The sequence below is a fragment of the Culicoides brevitarsis genome, chromosome 2, assembly GCF_036172545.1.
Source record: "Culicoides brevitarsis isolate CSIRO-B50_1 chromosome 2, AGI_CSIRO_Cbre_v1, whole genome shotgun sequence".
NCBI lineage: Eukaryota > Metazoa > Arthropoda > Insecta > Diptera > Ceratopogonidae > Culicoides > Culicoides brevitarsis.
Window position 1 is genome coordinate 40288929 of NC_087086.1, and position 15982 is coordinate 40304910.

Sequence of the window (15982 nt, forward strand, 5' to 3'; positions counted from 1 at the left end):
AGACGAGAAAAATCCTTCGTACGAAGAAATTTTATATCATTATAAAACATTTCAATTTAATAAAGTTTTTTGTTGTCTTTACTGAAATTTTTCAGTAACACACTGAACTACAAAAAAAAGTTGTTTCACTGTGAAAATTCAAGCAAAAAACCAACAAAACCACAAAAAACGCAAAAATTTTATGTTCTCGTATAAATTTAATGAAATATACTTTTTCAGTGTGTGTTTTTAACTTTTAAAGTTTTACACGAAGATTTTTTTTTTGTTTAACAAGAAATTAATATAGAAACTGAGGGGAAACAACGGCGGAGGACATTTATCCTGTTTATTTACGCTTCCAGTAACGCAAAATACAATAAAATAAATCCCTCTCTGCGTAAAATATTGACTCGAAAATTTTGCACGCTAAAAATAGAAATAGCGAAATATATAAATAACCTTGTTATGCCTCATGGCGGTGTACGGGAGTTGCAATGGAACGAGAAAAAACATGAATTAGAATTTTCATGGAATATAAGAATGAAATTATTGTTGTCTCTCTAACAAGTCCCTTGTTCATAGGGAAATTTTTGTGATAAATGTGAGCTTTATCATGTTTTTTGTGAACATTTTTGCCCGAAGAATGGTTTTAATTGAGTAAAAATGATACAAATTTGAATTTTTTAATGCATTTCAAAAGAAAAATTTTGAAAAAATTTCCAAATGTGCATTGGGTTAATTTGAAACTAAAAAATTAAAAATGTGCATTGAAATGTGATTGGGTTTTTTGCAATGAGAAAAAATTTTTAAAAACTGGGCAATTTAAAATATGCATTGGGACAAAAAATAAATTTTGCAATGAGAAAAAATTTTATAATGTAAACTGGGCAAAAATTTTAAAATATGCATTGGGACAAAAAATAAATTTTGCAATGAGAAAAAATTTTATAATGTAAACTGGGCAATAATTTAAAAATATGCATTGGGACAAAAAAAAAATTTTGCAATGAAAAAAAAAAATTTTATAATGCAAACTGGGCAAAAATTTTAAAATATGCATTGGGACAAAAAATAAATTTTGCAATGAGAAAAAATTTTATAATGTAAACTGGGCAAAAATTTTAAAATATGCATTGGGACAAAAAATAAATTTTGCAATGAGAAAAAATTTTATAATGTAAACTGGGCAATAATTTAAAAATATGCATTGGGACAAAAAATAAATTTTGCAATGAGAAAAAATTTTATAATGTAAACTGGGCAAAAATTTTAAAATATGCATTGGGACAAAAAATAAATTTTGCAATGAGAAAAAATTTTATAATGTAAACTGGGCAAAAATTTTAAAATATGCATTGGGACAAAAAATAAATTTTGCAATGAGAAAAAATTTTATAATGTAAACTGGGCAATAATTTTAGAATATGCATTAGGACAAAAAAAATTGTAATGAAAAAAAGAATTTTTAATGTAAACTGGGCAAAAAATTAAAAATGTGCATTGGGATAAAAATTTTAAAATGTTAATTGGGTTGAGTAAAATGCAATTCTATAATTTTTCATACAAAAACTTATATTTTTTTTTATAATATTAACCCTTAGTCTTTATTTGTTTGATATTTACAATATTTAGAATTATTTTCGTGTCTGGCGCCCCAATATAAAAAATCACAAATCCCCATAAATTATATTTACAATTGTTCCCTTATTGCATTCAGGACAAAATTGAAGATTTTATCGCGCGCTACTTCGCCATTCAGATACATGATGTCGCGTCGTTTCGCAAACTCCTTGCAATGTTTGTCGTACAAAGGCCACACAACCATCTCAAAATACCCCAAAACATCCGGCGGCTCGTAACGTCGCTTCTGTCGACGCTCATAGCACCTTTCGTACGGCAAATGCACGTGAAATTTGATGTTGCACAAATCCAGCGTAAATGTGTGATTAAAGATGAGAAATCCCTCAATTATGAGAATGTTGAGCTTTTGCGGCAATGCAGTGGATGTTCCCCCCGTCGACGATGCCGAGCACGGCAGATGATGTTCACTGAATAAATTATCGTCGACATGCATGAGTTCGTCTTGTTGCTGCGTCGTCGTTTGCTGCTGCTTCGTGGGATAGAAGAGAAAATTTGCACCAAGTAGCTCCATGACATCTTGGCACATCCGCTCCATGTCAATTGACGAGATAATTTCCCAGTTGATGTGGTTGAGATGCTCAATTAGCACGTGTCGCGGGTCGTCGACGGGCAAAAAGTAATTATCCTGACTGACGAGATGCACTTGATCGATTTTCAGATGAGGTCCGAGCGACGACGGATTTTCGCGGAAGAATTTGAGCAAGTTGTTGGCGAGAGTTGTTTTGCCGCCGCACGTTACGCCAGACACGCCAATGACGAGCCATTGTGTTTGTTGTTGGTCCATGTTGCTGTAAAATGTCTTTTTTGTTGTCTGCGAAAAAAGAGAGAAAAATGGGGAGAAACGTTAGTAGGAGACAAGGACAAACGAAAGACTGAATGAAACGTGTGAAGAAAGTTTGTTTGTGTGAATAAATGAGAAAAAATCGACGGTTACTGACATTCCCTTATCAAAAAAGCGGCACGTTTAATCGAAGAGTTGCACTGATTTCGTAAATAAACGATTTTCAAGTCTTTTTTTGAGTCAATTAATGGTTGATTCGTGATTTCAATCTAAATTTCTTCATTTTAATTTAATTTTTTTTGTCTATTTTTCTTTAAAAATGTATTAATTTTCCACAAGATGACAATAGAGAAATTTTTATAGAATTTCAAATAAATTTTAATGAAATTAAAGCAAATATTAAAGAATTTTTAAACAAAATTCATAAAATATTTTAAAAATTCGTAAAGTTCTAAATGAAAATTTAAAAAAAATTAATTTTTAATGAATTTTTTAAATTAATTCAAAAAATAATAATAAAATCAAATTAATAAAAATTTTAAAAATACAAAAAAAAAAATTATAAAAATTTTAGAAAATTTAAATAAATTTAAATAAACAAAAAGAAATAAAAATTATTTTTTTAATAATTTAGATCGAAAATACGATTTTCTTTAAAAAAAATTGATTTCTGATTAAAAATTTAAATCATAATAGTAAAGTTCAAAAATTCGATAAAAATTTAAAAATTTTCAACCTCTATGAGTATTTTTTTTAATGAAAAAATTCTCAAAAAATTTGTTCAAAATTTCAAAAAATTAAAAAAATTCTTCTTTTTCAAAATTGTTACAAATTAAATAAATTTTAATGAAAATTAATTCTTTCAATTAAATTTAAAGCAATCTTATTTTTTAAGCTTTTAAAAAAAATCAAAAAAATTTTGCTTTTATTTAAAAAAAAAAATAAATTCAAAAATAATTTTAAAAAAATTATTAAAAAAAAAAAATTCAAAAAATTATTTAAAAAATAATTTAAAATAAATATTATTATTAATAAAAAAAAAATAAAAATTGTAACAAAAAATTAAAAAAAATAAATTAAAAAAAATTTAAATTAAAAAAAAATTATTTACAAAATTATTTAAAAAAAAAATCATAAAAAATAAAAAAAAAATTAAAAATTATTAAAACAATTATTTTAAAATTTATTTAAAAAAAATTTTAAAAAAATATTAAAAATTAAAAAATTTTGACTTTTAATTAAAAAAAAAAATTAATTTTTAATATTAAAAATTTTTGTCAAAAAAAATATTTGTTTCATTTTAAAAATAATTTTCAATCAAAACACCTTTCTAATTAATCACCAATCGCTAAAACTAACAAAAAATTCCTTATCAGTTCAAGTTGTTTGTTCATAATATTTTTAAAATCAACCTGAAATCTCTTTCTAATGAATGAATTTTGCAAAAATGACCTTGAAACGCTTTGCTCTCCTTTCAATGCAAAATCATGTTAATCAAACATTCGCACATTTCATAAATAATTCGTTCTTTGTATATGTTTCAAGGTCGTCTCGCACGTTGTTGTTCTGCGAAAACGAAATATCTTCCGCCTTTGCTATTTACTATTCGAGCTAAGCTGTCGCGTCAACGAATCGTCATTAGCATCATCATCGAATCATAAATCAAGTGCATTGTTTACGCGAAAAGTGCATTTTATGTGCTGACGAGTCGTAAACAAGTTAATTATTGTATCCATACACTCACCATTTATTTGTTGTTTTTTCGCTGTCTTACTATTTACTACTACGGATTATTGTTGTTTGTCACGCAGCGCTGCGTTGTTTACTCAGAAAATGTTGACGAGCCCCCTCAAGTTGTAGATTGTGTACAAGGACAAGCCGCCGACGAAGCAAATCCCAAAGCAAGCCGGAATCACAAATGCATACTGATACGGCGGAAAAAACGAATGTATCCAGTTTGCTAAAAAAAAATTTTTTTTTTATAAAAAATTAGAAAAAATAAAAAAAATACTTACTTTGGTCCACGAGAATGAACGGAAGCACGGAAACCCAAAAAATGTAGTACGCAAAAACTGCAAGACAAATCACAAGAATTATCTTTCCTGTTAGAGAATTTGATGCCATGTGTGCTTCGAAATGCGTGAAGGCAACAAAAAAATGTGAAAAAATGAGAAATTTACAATTAATCTTTACTTTTCAGTGGTCAACACTCAACTAAACCGGCTCGCTCATGCCTCAGAATGAAATTATTTTCTAAATTTTGCTGTTTACACCGCAACCGCGACGACGTCGTCGAGGAATCTACGCGTCAATTAATATAAATTATAATATTAGAAGCAGGAAGGTGTGTGAAACGAGAAAAAAAAAATGTTCTGTAGAATGTGTGCGGTGCTTGTTAGATTAGTAAACAAAACACGAACAGATGATTTTTATGAATGAAATTACCCTCATGGACATTAAATGTCAAAAAATTATTTTAATTTATTTTTATCGATTTTTTTAAATTTTTTTTTTATTAAAATTATTTTTTTTAATTTAAAAATTTTTCTTAAATTAAATTTTACTCAAAAAAATTTTAATTAACTGTAAAAAAAAATTAATTAAATTTTTTTATGTCATTTTTTTATTTTTAGTTTTATTGTCACAGAGGGTCCCAAATGGGTAAAACGTCACTTTTTGAATTTAATGGTCGTTATCCTTTCTCAGTCCATAAAAATAAATAAAATAACGAGAAAAAAACATAAATAAATGTGGCAGGTCGGCAAAATCGGAGTTGAATGGGCAAATTATGGTCGAGTTGACCTTTTTCAGCAAATAAAACTTTATCAAATTTATGGCATTGTCAGGACAAAGATACGTTATCTGTGTTTAGTTAGTAGGACAGTATGTTACTTACCATTGTTGTTGTTGTTGTTAAAGTACCGAGCACCTCATTTCGCCATAAATTATATTTTAAGGTGTGTTTGTGTTGAGAGGAAAGGAAACATGCAAATCGCTGTTGCAGTAAGAGGGAAATTTGATGAAAAATCCTGAAGGAGTTATTTTGAACTTTTAAAAAAAAATAAAAATTTTAATAATTAAAAGAAATATTTTAAAAAAATTTGAAAAAAGTTTTTAATTATTATTTTAATTTTTTTTTGTTTTAAAATTAATTAATTAATAATTAATTTAATTTAATAAATTTTAATTATTTATTAATCAATTATTTAAATCTGAAAATTAAAAAAAAAATCTATTTTTTCTTTAAATTTAAAAATAATTTAATTTTTTAAATTAAAAAAAAATTAAAAATTTAAAAATTAAAAAAAAATAAATTAGATTTTTTAACTTGCTTTGTTATTGTCTTCACTAAGCTTTTAATAAAAAATTTTTTAAATTATGTAAAATTCAGATAAGGAATTTACAAAAATTATAACTTTTCTGAGAAAAAAAATTAATTTTTTTTTAGAAATGTAAAATTTAAAAAAGATTTTGAATTAAAAAAATACATAAACATTAAATTTGTTTAAAATTTTGAATTTCATATAATTAATTAAAAATCAAAAAAAAAAAATTATAAATTCAGATAAATAATTTAAAAAAAAAATTAAAAAGTTTCTAAAAATAAAATTTAAATTTTTTTTTTATGAATTTTAAAATAAATAGGAAATTATATTAAAATAATTTAATTTAAAAAATGAATTTTTTTATAAAAATTTTAATTTTTTTTTTTAATTATAATAAAAATTCGTAAAAATAATTAAAAATTCAGATGATAAATTCAAAAAAAAATTAATTAATTTTTTAGAAAAAAAAATAAAAATTTCAAGATTTTTTAAAAATAATTTTAAATATAAAAGGAAAATAAATTAAAATTTTTGATTAAAAGAAAACAAATAAAAGAAAAATAAAATTTAAATAATAAAATATGCAAATTAACGAAAATTATTCATATCTTACCGAACATCACGAAATTTCTCCTCCTCACGTCAACCTTGTCTATTAATAGCATCTCATGTAATAATAAATTTCGTCCTCGCCTGTTCTAATAATATACACGCAAAACCCCATAGATCGCCACACTGTTTTAATCATAAAACAATAAAACGACAAAATGGGGAGTGCCGTGACTAGACAAAAAAAAAACATTTTATCATCGTCGCGTATTGTTTGCTCGAAAAATGGTTTTTCGGCTGGTTGTAAATAAATTTCTCTTACACTCTCGTTCACACACGTGCCGCCTAACAAAATTTTCTGAAATCCTAATTATATTGCGGTTTGTCTTCACATCTGCCAACGGCACAAAATATTTCGAACATTTTGAATTCTCTAATGAGTTCTAATGGAAAATTGTTGTCTATCTAATTTTTTTTCACTTTTTTTATCTATTTCGTGTGGCAGAGAGAAAGCTATCAAATCCAATTCAGCAAAACCGAGCTCGAAAAACCACAATTTTGCATTAACTTGCAGTGTCTAAATTGATGTTTTGAGGCGTCGTCGCATCGTCGCAAAGAGAAAGAGATTAAAAAAGTTCATTTTTCATCAGTTTTTCACACTCGATGCCCCAAATTGAATTAAAAAGAAGCGCGTTTTTGCATATCTTTCGTTGTTTGCAAGCTGCATTAATACCGATAACAAATAATCCGCTTTGACAAACACACAAGAGACGGACATAAAAAGGCACTTTATAACCAAAGTTGACCATAAATGAGCTTTCACTGACCATTCTTTTTACGATTGCTTTACGATGTCGCATAAAATTCTCCTTTTTTTAATTGTCTTTAACGGCATGCAGTTGCATTTGCACTGCCAACGCTCGATAGCGACATGAATTTTTGTAATTTTTTTCCTGAAGATGCGGGAAATCTGAAATTAAACAAAAGAAGATTTTTTTAATTTTCTAAAAATTAATTTAAAAAAAAAATAAATAAAATAAAAATTATTTAAAAAATTCAAAAAATGTTTAAATTTTTTTTTCTTTATTTTAGAATTTTTTTAATAATTTTAATAATTTAATAATTTTTAATAAAAATTAATAAAAAAAAAAAATTAAATGAATTTTTTTTTAAATTTCGAGTGTCATAAAAAAATACAAAATTTTTTTTTTTTCAATTTCCTTAAATTTCCAATGGAATAAATAAAAATTTAATTTTTAAAAATTTAAGTAATTAATTTTTCTTTTAAAAAATTAAAAAAAAATTTAATGAAAAATTGAAATTAAAAAAAATTAATAAAATGTTTAAAAAAAAAATTTGTTTTTTAAAAAAAAAATTAAAAAGATGTTTTAAAAATTAAAAGAAAAAAAAACTTTCATTTTCATGAAAAAAATTAATTAAAAAAAATAAGAAATTATGATTATTTTTAAATTTATTGAAAATTGAAATTTTATAAAAATAAAAAATTAAATATAAAAATTTAAAAAATATTTTTTTTAATTTTGTGAAAAAAAAAATTAATTTTTTGAATTTTTTTAAAAAAAAAAATTTTAAATTTATGAATATTTTTTTTTTTAATTTTAAGATTTTGATTAAAAATAAAAAAAAATTATTTTAAAATTTAAAAAAAATTTAAAATATTTTTTTTTAATTTCACATTTCCCGCAATTTTCAAGTAATTCTTTTGTGTGTGTACATGTGTGAAAAACTTGCATAAAATGGAATTGAAACAATTGTCTATTAAGTGGATTTTAAATTTTAGTGTCGTCTCGTTGCCTCATGCTTGCTATAGAGAGGGTCGAAAGGCATCAATATAGAAAAAAACGAAAAAATAACGGAAGATCAGATAACGCTTTAATGGTGTCTTTATTTACGTTGTAATCGTGATGTTGTTTTAACTCCTTTACACCAACTATCCATTTAGCCAAGAAGGAGCATTTATCGTCTCGACGACGACGACGAGAAAAAAGAGTAATTTTTCAGTTTTTAAACCTTCTCTTTGTTTGTTCCACAAATGCACGAGGAGGAAAGTAGAGCGAAATTCAATATTTGTTTTTAAGTACAACCCAGTTAGCAGCATCGCCAACAACAACAAAATAATATAGACAAAAATAATTGTACACTCGTCTTCCATACTTTCGTGCTATTTTCACGATGATGAAGTAAAAAAAAAGTAAGGAGAGAAAATGTAAAGAAGAAGGACGAAAACACGACACGAGATGATTGTAAAATATTTCGAAATGAGACTTTAAGTGATGTCTGTGCAAAATAATTTATTTTTAAATGGAAAATTGTGGCGTCAATTGTCTGAATTAATCTGGGATAAAATTTGATGATGTTCAATTTTCTGTGTCTGAATGGGAAAAAAGGGAATGGCAGAAGGAAAAAGGTGACGAAGCAATGTTAGTAAAAGTGACGTGACTTGGAAAAGGCTTTTTGGGTGAATGAATTGTGGCATTGAATTGACCAGAAATGTATTTTGACACAAAAAGGGAGTAAGAGACATTTTTTTTTTTGTACAAGATGGTAAGAAAAATTGTCATTTCTCGTTATTTTATTTTTAATTTTTTTTCTCATAGAATGAATTTTTTCGTTTAAAATTCCTTTAAAGTTGAAAATTTTAATTTTTAAAAAATTAATGAAAAAATAAAAAAATATTTCGAATTCAAAAAAATTAAATTTTTTAACTTTAAAGAAATTTTTTCAATTTTTTTAAAATATTTTCGAAAAAATTTTCAAGTTAAAAATTTTTGGAAATTTCTTAAAATAATTTTAATGTAATAATTTTTTTATTTAATTTTTTTTTTATTTTTTTATTTATTTTTTTTAATTATTTATTTATTTATTTATTTAATTAAATTAATTACTATTTTTTTTAAATTAATTATTTTTAAAATATTAAAAATTCTTCAAAAATCCAAAAATTTTATGCAGATCGAAAAAAAAAGATAAAAATTAAAGAAAAAAGTAACAAAAGATTCCATTCACTTAACAAAATCCCAAAAACCAGCCATAAAAATTAAAACCTTCTGTTTTTCATTGTTCTTTTCTTTCCCTTTTTTTTTTACCGATTTCCCATTAATCACCTCCAAAAAGGAGCAATTCTCAGATAATTTCAATTATTTTAAAACAATAAACTTTCCTTAAACGATATTTTTACGCATTACGCACACTTTTTGCTCCAATTTCCCTTTTTTTAGCTGCTTTGTCCCACAAAAAAAAAATAGAAATTTAATCACGCACGACTGATTTTCGCATTTATTCTGGAACAATTGAAATCATAATTTAATATTGCTTTCTTTTATTTTTCCAACACTCAAACAGCAAAGTAATGACAAAAAAAAACATAATAATAAGTACAGTAACTAATGCACGCATGATGGACTCCGGAGCGAAAGGAGAGAGAAAAAAAAGGGATAATCATAGTCATGAGGAGCGAAATGTGACACAAACAAAATAATAAAAAAGGATTCCTTCCAATTTATTTATCGTCCGTTAGATATTTATTATTATTACGGACCATACGTTACTTTACGAGATTTGATTAGGTTCTCCTCGAGTGTGCAGGAGAAAAGGCAACACGAAAAAAAAGTATACGGAAAAAGGTCAAATAATGGTTTCTTGAAGAGTGAGTGTTTGTAAGGCAAGGCAGGTCCGTTTTTTGTTTCTGTTTTTTTTAAAAGGTGGTTTTTTTCTTTTTGCCTTTAGTGTTACGAGAAAGGTAACTTTTTTCCTTTTCATCATCATCGACAATAACAACTATGTTTACTTATTGTAGAAAGTTTGTGTTTCGCAACTTTTGTCGCTTTGTGAGAAACGTGCGAAACTACTTTGAAATATTTTTTTTTTATTTTTTAATTTTTTTAATTTTTTTTTTTTATTTTTTTAAAATTTTTTTATTTTTAATTTGGTAGGTTCAAAGGTGCACGCTTATATAAACATTTACGAAGAATTTCAAAAACACAGATGGATGATACAAGAAAACAAGGAAGGCCTCCTACTCGAATTGACTTTGAACCAACCAACCAAAAGAATCAGATGCCTTAATTACTTACTTACTTAAATGAGCACCATTCAAAAATCAAGAGAAAACTCACAAAGTATGATGGTTGAATAGTATCGGCTCTGTCGAGTCTAACCACAATTCTCATATATTTTTACAAGCAGCTGAAGATGAGATACGGAGTCTCATAAGAAACAACATACTGATGAAATATTACTGAGTCAAACAATTTTGAACATTTGGATGGATCCAAAAAGTATTCCATAAAAGCAAGCCTCTATTCCTACTTATTTGTGTAATGAAATTTGTCATATACTGATGCTTCATTTTTCGACCTTCCTTTAAGATAATTTTTTGATTTTATATCCTCTTGAAGTATTAATTTTTTTTTTTTAATTTTTTTTAAGACTTATCCTTGAGTCAATTGTTGAAAATAATTTTTTTAGAAATTAATGTTGAATCTTTTCGAATAATTATCAAAATTTTAAAACTAAAAAATATATAAATCAGTAAAAATTTTTCTCGCAAAAAAAATCTCATTTGCGAAACTCAACTTTTCACAATTTAAGAAAACAAACCTTCCAATTGAAGTGTAGTAGTACTTTGTAAGGAGTGGCTTACCGATATCCATTCATTACATACAAGAGGCGACGAGATGAGACGAGAAAAAATTACAAGATAAAAGAGTTAATAATAAAGATTAGGGTTCTCCGGTCGTTATCGAGCTGTTGTTGTCGTTACTCTGAGAACCGTTTTTTTTTTGTTGATGTTTGTTATTATTAAATTAAGTGAGTTAAGATGTCCACATTTAATTTCATTTTAACGAGATGTCATAACCTTTAAACAGTCAACCCATTGAAAATATTTCACTTTTAAGACCTTTTGTGCAGCTGTACAATTGCAAGAAATCCGAGCAAATTTGTTTTTCTGTCAGTTATTTTTTGTCGCTTAATGCTCTTTGGTCTTTTAAAAGGCAAATAAATAAACAACGAAGTGCTTCACTCTCCACAGAGAGATAGGCAACAACATCTTAAAAGACGACAAAAAATAGATAGGATTAAGCTTTGTACGACGAGAAGAGAATAAGTTGCTATGGCACTTTATAATGCAATCAAATGCAAGAAAATTGGTTCTTACGGAGTTTATTCACAAAATAGAGAAAACAAAAAAAAATTAATTTCGCTCCTTATTTTGCGCTTAGAATTTGCAACGTAGGCGTGTTGAACATTTTGAGTTCTAATAAATGGCCTTCCATGAATTTCATTGTGTCTTTAAACGTTTTTTCTTTGCTTTAATCTCGAATAAAACCAAAAGACGACGATACACAATAGGAGAAGAGCCAAGATGCAAGTTGTAGATAAACGTTCAACATAAAAATAATACCGAGAGTTAAATAAATGATATTTTTTCGTCGTCGACTTAAAATAGTGTTCTATGGTCTCCTTTATCCTTTTGTGACATCTTTTGTATATTTTTCTCTCTCTTTTATTTAATTTTTTTGCCAATCGTGCCTTTTTTTCGTGGTGACAAAAAATTAGCTAATGGTTTGACAATATTTCCGTAATTTTTTCTTCTTTAAATCCTTTTTTTTCGGATGTACGATTTTTGACTGCTTTTTGGCGCATGTGAACCAATTTTTTTTAGCAATTTCTTCAAATATTAATCGAGCATCTGTTGTGCGTGCGAAAAAAAGGATATAAAAATAATCATAACGAGAAATGTACAAGAAATGGGGCAAAAACGAGAAAGAAGAAATGATAAAATATGTTTTTATTGCTCGGTTGCACCTGTTACGATTGTTTGTATTTTTGCACAGTATTGGGCTGCTCGACAAAACGTGGCGCGGCGCAATGACGATGCTGACCAGAAATATTAATGTCGATATTGAATCCATAAATTATTTTAATGTAATTGATTTTTAAATGGGAAAAATTTCTTTTGTTTCGTCGAGTGATTTTCTTCTTGTTTGATTAAATTTTTCTTGTTTTTACACATTTTTGATATTTTATTATTTTTATATTGATTTCCTTCAATTCTTATATTTTTTTATGAAATATTTAATAATTTTAATTTTTTAAGCAAGAATTTTTTTCTTGCAATTTTTTTAGAAAACTATTAAAATTTTTAATAAAAAAAATCATTAAATAATGAACAAAATTTGAAAAAATTTAAATTTTTTCGACAAGAATATTTCTTACAATTTTTATAAAATTTATTTTAATAATTATTGAAATTTAAAATTAAAAAAAATAATAGTAGGTATTTAATTATTTTATTATTTTTTTTATTTAATAAATATTTTTTTATTTTGTCAATTTTTGTTAATTTTAAAATTATTTAGGTAAAAATAAAAAAAATAAAAAAATAATTTTGCAAAAAAAATTATTAGTTTTAAATTTCTTTTTAGTAAAATAAATTTTTTTTAAATTAAATTTTTTAATTTTAATAATTAAAAAATAAATAATTAAAATATAAAAAAATAAAAATTTATTAAAAAATTTAATTAAAATTTTATTTTTTTTTTTAATAATTAAAAATTTATTTTTTTTTTTTAATTTTTTCTATTTATTTTTTATTTTTTAAAATTTTTTCAATTTTATTTTTCGTACAGCAAAAAACCCAACTTTAAACAATTTTCCTAAACTGAGATAAAAAAAAATAAACATTCACGCCTTTAAGGCACGGAACTTGTTGTTGTTCATCCGTCAACAATCTACATAACAGCAAAATAAAAAAGTAAGACAGCGATAAAAGTAAGATCACTTTATAATGAAGTGAATCACCCATAAGCATTAAATATTAATAGAAAATGTGTGTTTGTGAGTGTGACAGCTTCTTGCTTCACGTGTGTGTTACTGAAGCAGAAGAAAAAGACGAAGCGAGAAAAAAAACGGATGTGCAAAAGATTGCTTACGGAAAAATAATAAAAGCAACAACAACAACAAAAAAAGAGGGAACGACATGATGGCAATAATAATACGAGGCAAAAATATTGCGATACCTGAACATTTTTCAGATGACGGCAAAAAAAAAGTTTTGTTGAGTCATGTTGTGATGTTGTGTTGTGTTCATGAAATGAAAATTAGAACGCTTCATTAAGTGATTAAATGACAATAATTTAATTTTACCATTTTACCCTCGACGACGACGACGGAAAATGTGGATTTTTTTCATCCCATCAAAAAAAAATTTTTTTTTTCATTATTTGAATTTTTTTTCTCTTTGCAGCTAAATTGGATGGCGTCAAAACCTACATGAGGATGCGTCGAGTACCCAATCATTTACAGGTGAAGGTTATCAAATGGTTTGATTATTTATGGCTGACACAGAAGTGTTCGGATGAGGAGAAGGCTGTGTCATGTCTTCCTGATAAATTAAAGGTAATTTTTAATGTTATCATCTCCCGTGCGCCGCTTCACATACGCGAGCGAGAGAACGATAATTAAATTGAGTGGTGTTCAATTTCATTTAATTGCTTTCGTTTTTTTTTCTCTCCCAACATTTTTTTCTGCACTTCAAGGCTGAAATAGCGATAAATGTTCATTTAGATACACTTAAGCGGGTAGAAATATTCCAAAATACCGAAGCTGGTTTTTTATGTGAATTAGTGTTACGTTTACGTCCTGTGCTGTTTTCACCTGGCGACTACATTTGCCGTAAAGGTAAGTTCTTTTTTTTTTGTTATAAATGGCGGTCGATGAAAAAAAGAACGGAAAAACGGAGGAAATTAATGGAATCGTTCGCGATAACTGATGAACAATTAAGTGAAAGACATTTTTTTTGGCGGGATTTTTTTTTCGTATTTCGAAGAATTTCAAAAAAAAAATATAAAATTAAAAAAAAAAATTTCTGAAAAAATTAAAAATGGAAGAAAAATTACTTAAAATTTAATTAAAATTAAAATTTATTTTAATTTTTTTATATATTTTTTTTAATATTATTTCCATAATTTTAAATTATTTTATTTTTTTTCAATTTTTAATATTATTATTTTTTTTTTTTTGATAAATAAAAAATATTAAATTTAAATTAATTTTTAAGTTTTTATTTTAATTTTAAATATATTTTATTTATATTTAATTAATAATTTATTTAAATTAAATAAAAAATTATTTAATTTAAATAAAAATAAAATAATTATTTTAAAAATATATAAAATAAATTTTTTTTTATTCTAATGTTTTATTCTATGTTTTTGATATAAAAAAAAATATTTCAAATTTTCTCAAATTAAAAAAAATAAAAATTTATTCCATATAAATTTAAGATTTTTTATTTTTTATGAAAAAATTAAAAATAATTAATATTAATTAAAATTAATATTAAAAAAAATAAATAAAAATAATTTAAATAAATTTTAATTTTAATTAACAGTATTTTAAAATAACGATAAAAAAATAAAAATTAAAAATTATAAAAAAATTAAAAAAAAAATCGAAACATTGTAACATTGAATAACATCTGTTACATTTTATTTCATAAAAAACCCAAAAAACCGAAATAAAATAAATTCAATGTTACAATCACATAACAACAATAAATGTAATTAAATTCTAAACACGTGACAATTAAATTTATCATTACTTGGAAATGCGAACCTTCCGTCGTCGTCGTATCGTTGTCTCAATTTCCAATTTATTTGTCGTCGACATGTCTCTCGGGGGCAAAACGTAATGAAAAAAGACATAATTGAAGAAATCTACCTGAAAACGTGCTGCTCTCTTTCACTCCGAACGAGACAACGACAAAGTTCGATTACTTTTTTTTCCTCCTGCTCCGATTAAAAAAAATAAATCAACGTTTTATGACCCAAATTTGATTTTTTTTAAAGCAAAAGCCATGAATTTTCGCCACACAACTCGAATAAAAAGTATCTAATTTCCCAAAAAAAAAAATCTAAATTTAACATCATCATCAACATTATTCGATGCGATAAAAATAAAATATTAAAGACACTTTTTTTCTCTTTTTTGAACCTTTTTCACACACACACACACACACGTTACACGATGAAAAAACAGGTGAAGTGGGCAAGGAAATGTATATAGTTAATCGAGGACGACTGCAAGTTGTTGCTGACAACGGTAAAACTGTGATGGCCTCCCTGAAAGCTGGCTCATATTTTGGCGAAATCAGTATACTTAATATGGGGACGGCAGGTAAAGCACTCGGTAAATATCGTAGCCAAGCAAAATATCATGAATAATGCATTTTCTCGTTCTCTGTAAATAGATACCATGCAAAAAAAAAAATATTAAAATAAATAAAAAATAAGATTATAAGGGACGAAAGTCGGGAATCGTGCGTTATTACGATAATAAATATTACATGTTGTTTATAGTTCGTTAATGTATATTTTATTTAAAAGGTGTCAAATTTTTATATTTTTCAATTTTATTTGCAAAAAATTAACATAAATCTAATTAAACTTATTTAATTATTTATTTAATTTTTTTAAAATAATTAAATATATAAAAAAAATTATTATAAAAATTAATTAATAAAATATTTTAAATTAATTATTTGAAAACAAAATAAATTTGATTTAATAAAAAAAAAATTAAATTAAATTATTTATTAAAATAATTAAATATTAAATGAAAAATATTTTTTTTGAATTATTTTAATTTTTTTTTTAAATATAATTTAAAAAACATTTATTTA

General features: G+C 25.0%; 2 protein-coding genes across 4 annotated transcripts in view; one reads left to right on the plus strand and one right to left on the minus strand.

The window, feature by feature from the left end:
• LOC134832460 (cyclic nucleotide-gated cation channel alpha-3) overlaps positions 1 to 15982 on the plus strand; it is a 33321-nt gene that overhangs the window by 11307 nt on the left and 6032 nt on the right. Inside the window, exons 3-5 of the mRNA XM_063846481.1 lie at positions 13547 to 13698; positions 13839 to 13980; positions 15340 to 15489. Of these exons, the coding sequence (XP_063702551.1) occupies positions 13547 to 13698; positions 13839 to 13980; positions 15340 to 15489 (444 nt within the window). The remainder of the gene's footprint in view (positions 1 to 13546; positions 13699 to 13838; positions 13981 to 15339; positions 15490 to 15982) is intronic.
• On the minus strand, positions 1538 to 4792 carry LOC134832461 (nicotinamide riboside kinase 1). Of its 3 annotated transcripts, none has more exons than XM_063846483.1 (4): positions 4595 to 4792; positions 4417 to 4473; positions 4146 to 4361; positions 1538 to 2431 (listed from the first exon to the last, which is right to left on the minus strand). In XM_063846483.1, the coding sequence occupies exons 3-4, from the start codon at positions 4146 to 4148 to the stop codon at positions 1670 to 1672; spliced, it is 765 nt and encodes a 254-aa protein (XP_063702553.1). In that variant the 5' UTR covers positions 4149 to 4361; positions 4417 to 4473; positions 4595 to 4792; the 3' UTR covers positions 1538 to 1669. The 3 variants fall into 3 exon arrangements, with proteins under 3 accessions (XP_063702553.1, XP_063702554.1, XP_063702552.1); XM_063846484.1 differs by having other exon boundaries at positions 4582 to 4792; XM_063846482.1 differs by having other exon boundaries at positions 4417 to 4792.